At 44.0% G+C, this 3,642-nt stretch overlaps 1 protein-coding gene across 1 annotated transcript; it reads left to right on the top strand.

Moving 5' to 3' along the window:
• Positions 1-1,522: 1,522 nt before the first annotated feature.
• Positions 1,523-2,179, top strand: LOC124700156 (histone H2B.1-like). The gene has a single exon (XM_047232325.1). It carries the CDS (start codon positions 1,523-1,525, stop codon positions 1,979-1,981), a length of 459 nt encoding a protein of 152 aa, XP_047088281.1. The 3' UTR covers positions 1,982-2,179.
• The last annotated feature ends 1,463 nt before the right edge of the window (positions 2,180-3,642 follow it).

The following is a 3,642-nucleotide window of genomic DNA, read 5'->3' as shown; positions in this document are numbered from 1 at the left end:
ATGATGACAAATAACAATGAAAATTAAACATATATGTAGCAATAATGATGATGTAAAATGCACGTATCATTTGTATGGTGTGACCGTACCATGTGTCGGTGGAACCACCTCGTCATGTATTTTAACCCTACAAAGATGGATCTTAAATCAGAGTTACAGACAAAGAAAAACCACGAAACCTCACCTCCGGAAGGGATCTGCAGGGGGAACTAAGCACCAAAGAGAACCCACCACGCCCCTACTCGGATCTTTGAGGCTTGGACATCATCTTCACCATCTTCATCAACACCATTGCAGCCTTCATCGACTTCACCATTGTCATTCATCTCATTGTAGTACTGACTAGATTGGTTTGCACTTGTATCAATTTGATCCATCGTACTTCATTTATATCCATGATTGTTATTTCCCCCATATGTGAGTAGTTTATTTGTTGTTGGGGAGATGGAGGAACTCTAGCATTTTTATTAACTGAAATAAATATTTATGTTGTCATTTATTAGGTTGTTTTCAGTGTCATCCTCAAGATGGTAATGTGACAGCTACATCATAAAGTCAGAATAAGGTCCTCCTCGCCTTATCCTCGTTTTGGTGGTGCGCCTAGCATTGACGGAGAGCGCGAGGAGTCGTGGCCCCGACAGATCTCCTGGGATACGGTCGGTTTTTGTGTTCGTTGGTGTAGTTTTAGGTCAGCCTCTTTCGACTACGACTGTCATCTTTGGAGACTGTTGCTACTCTGGTGCGCTGGAACTTTGTGGGCTTATCAATACGACTCCCCGTTTATCTACTACAATAAAATTTACTACGATAAGCTTTGCCCGATTTCTTGGTGGAGGAGCGAGGACGGCGACGCACCCTCGGCTCACGTCAGTGTCTATATTCGTCGCTAGATGGTCGAAAGACCTACTTGTATTTGTTTTTGTTACTTTTTGATCTGTTTGTACTGTCTATTAATGATTATTAATAGATTGGTGGAATTTCCGCAAAAAAACACCATCGTAAACTTCCTTTACAAATATTTTGCATAACTTACTTAACCATGTTGCGTATAGCTTAACTTTCTCATCGTATTAATTTACATTACAAAATCTGTTGCATAAACTGAAATTTTTTCGGTCCTCATTTTGGAGATTTTAGTGGTGAAACGTGTATGTGCAATGCCGACTCGTGGTCCTTCGATGCCGCCAGTAGCCTAGTAGTAGAACCGCGAAATCGAAAACCATTCTCGCCGTCCCGCGCTCCGAAACCCAGCTGCGTTCCCGTTCCCGCCCAGCTTTTCTTGCAACGGCAGCGATCCGCGCCTAAACACATCTCGGCCGTCCATACCAGAAGCTCCCGGCGCATCCTGTCTCTCCATCTCGGCGATCCGTGACACCGGGCATTCCACCAATCAGAGCCCACCTCTCCCTCTCTATAAAAACAGCACCCACGACCTCTTCTTCCCACATCGCATTCCACCTTCCAGTACACACAACCCACCAGCGAAATCCCCACTTTCCCCTCCCGACCTCGAAGCAGAGCGATGGCGCCCAAGGCCGAGAAGAAGCCGGCGGCCAAGAAGCCCGTGGAGGAGGAGCCCGCGACGGAGCCGGCGGCGAAGGCGCCTGCCGCGAAGAAGCCCAAGGCCGGGAAGAGCCTCCCGGCGGGGAAGACCGCCGCCAAGGAGGGCGGCGAGAAGAGGGGCCGCAAGAAGGGCAAGAAGAGCGTCGAGACCTACAAGATCTACATCTTCAAGGTGCTCAAGCAGGTCCACCCCGACATCGGCATCTCCTCCAAGGCCATGTCCATCATGAACTCCTTCATCAACGACATCTTCGAAAAGTTGGCCGGCGAGGCCGCCAAGCTCGCCCGCTACAACAAGAAGCCCACCATCACCTCCAGGGAGATCCAGACCTCCGTCCGCCTCGTCCTCCCCGGCGAGCTCGCCAAGCACGCTGTCTCCGAGGGCACCAAGGCTGTCACCAAGTTCACCTCATCTTAGATCTGCTTTCTTTGCTGTCCGTAGCAACTGCAGTGCCTCGTGGTAGTTAGCTCTCTGTATCTAGAAGTAGTCTTATTGATGAATGGAAGCTGGTGATGTTGTTAGTATTGTCATGTGACTGGTGAAATAGTAATGATGTGGTGTTTCTTTTTGGAAGCCTTGGAACCTGATCAATATACTCCTATGCTGCAATGTCTTTGTATCTGAGTGATCTCTGTCATGTCACACTAACTGTAGGTGTTGAATGAAATTTTGTACTGTAGATGTTAGTTGATATTTGACTGTTGGAGTATCAGTGATGTTATTTCTTTTGCGAAACCTTGGCCCTGAATAACTTCCTATGATTTTCTATGTCCAACCATTTGGTTGATCTGTCATATGCTCTGCTAATTGATGTCTTTGGTACTAGTATATGATTTTGCTTTTGGGGACTTAGAAGGATGTCAAGTTTCCAATTGCTTGGCTTTGTAACCTGTGGCTATTGACGGCATTCTTTCTCAGCTGCAGAAACCAATTTCGTTTTCCATGAATTGAGCATTGCCTTGAAAATTTGCGGCGTGGTCTTTACACTGAACATCTATAGCTTCAGGAACTCATTCTACTCTGTAGGTACTGCAACAATTCAGAGATCGTAGAACTTCATGAATGGCTGGCGAGTATTTCATTAAGGTATTTTCCTGAACAACACTGCCTTCCAAATCTGTAATGCACATGCATCATTTCTAGCACAAATGTTTATATTCTGCTATTTTTTTTTTCTTTCTGACAGAAAAAAATCAAATAATACTATTCTTTTGCTGATTGTAATAATAGCGCTAGGCTTAAGTGTCAAACTTCTTTCACATCTGTTCCCTTCAGATGCAAAATGAACGATACGCATATCGCCAATATTAACTTCAAACAGTGTTTGAAGTTGAATGAGTATAACGCTTCAGTGTGGTTATCTCCCTGCTTTGTCGGGCTGCAAAATAGGCTACACGTCAAGATGGTGCTGGTGATGGGATTAACACCTATGGCTTCTGGAACTCACTCTGTTCTTTAGATACTGCAATTAAAATATTGTTGAACTGCATGAGCAGCTGGTGACTGCTTCATTTGTCCTTTTCAAGTTACTAAACCGAACAACCCTGCCCTCCAGTGAACATGCTTCATTATTTGGCCATAAAAAAATATTGGGTGCTAAAATTTCTGTCTGGCAGCAAAATCTGAGTAGCACTTCTGTTGGGCTAGTCACTAAAATAGCCCTAGCCTTCAATGTCCGTAACTTGTTCTTCGACATCTGTTTGCCTTCAGAGGGAAATGGACAAGAAAACAGCATAGCGCCAATTATTAACTACATGAAATAGTTCAAACTTGGAATCTTGGATGCATATAATGCTTCAGTTTACCTTCATTAGTGGTCGGATCTGACATTATATGGATATTTTATTTTATTCCTTTGCATTTTGATATTTGGATCATATTGCTGCCCATCGAATTGCCTTTTTCCTTGGATACATCATGTCAATTATACCAGAGATTTAATTTTTTCTGCTCCTCTACTCTCTCTATGTCCTTCAAAACTAATTTAGACCTAACACATTAATCTGCTACATTTTGTTCATGTATAGTCTTAATGTGATTGCGCACATTATGTGTCGAGTAATCATGCATAATGTAGG

Source organism: Lolium rigidum, chromosome 3 (assembly GCF_022539505.1).
Source record: "Lolium rigidum isolate FL_2022 chromosome 3, APGP_CSIRO_Lrig_0.1, whole genome shotgun sequence".
NCBI lineage: Eukaryota > Viridiplantae > Streptophyta > Magnoliopsida > Poales > Poaceae > Lolium > Lolium rigidum.
This window is presented reverse-complemented; position numbering and strand designations above follow the sequence as displayed.

Coding starts and splice junctions, on each gene's coding strand:
- LOC124700156 (XM_047232325.1), top strand. CDS start 1,523: ATGGCGCCCAAGGCCGAGAAGAAGCCGGCGGCCAAGAAGCCCGTGGAG.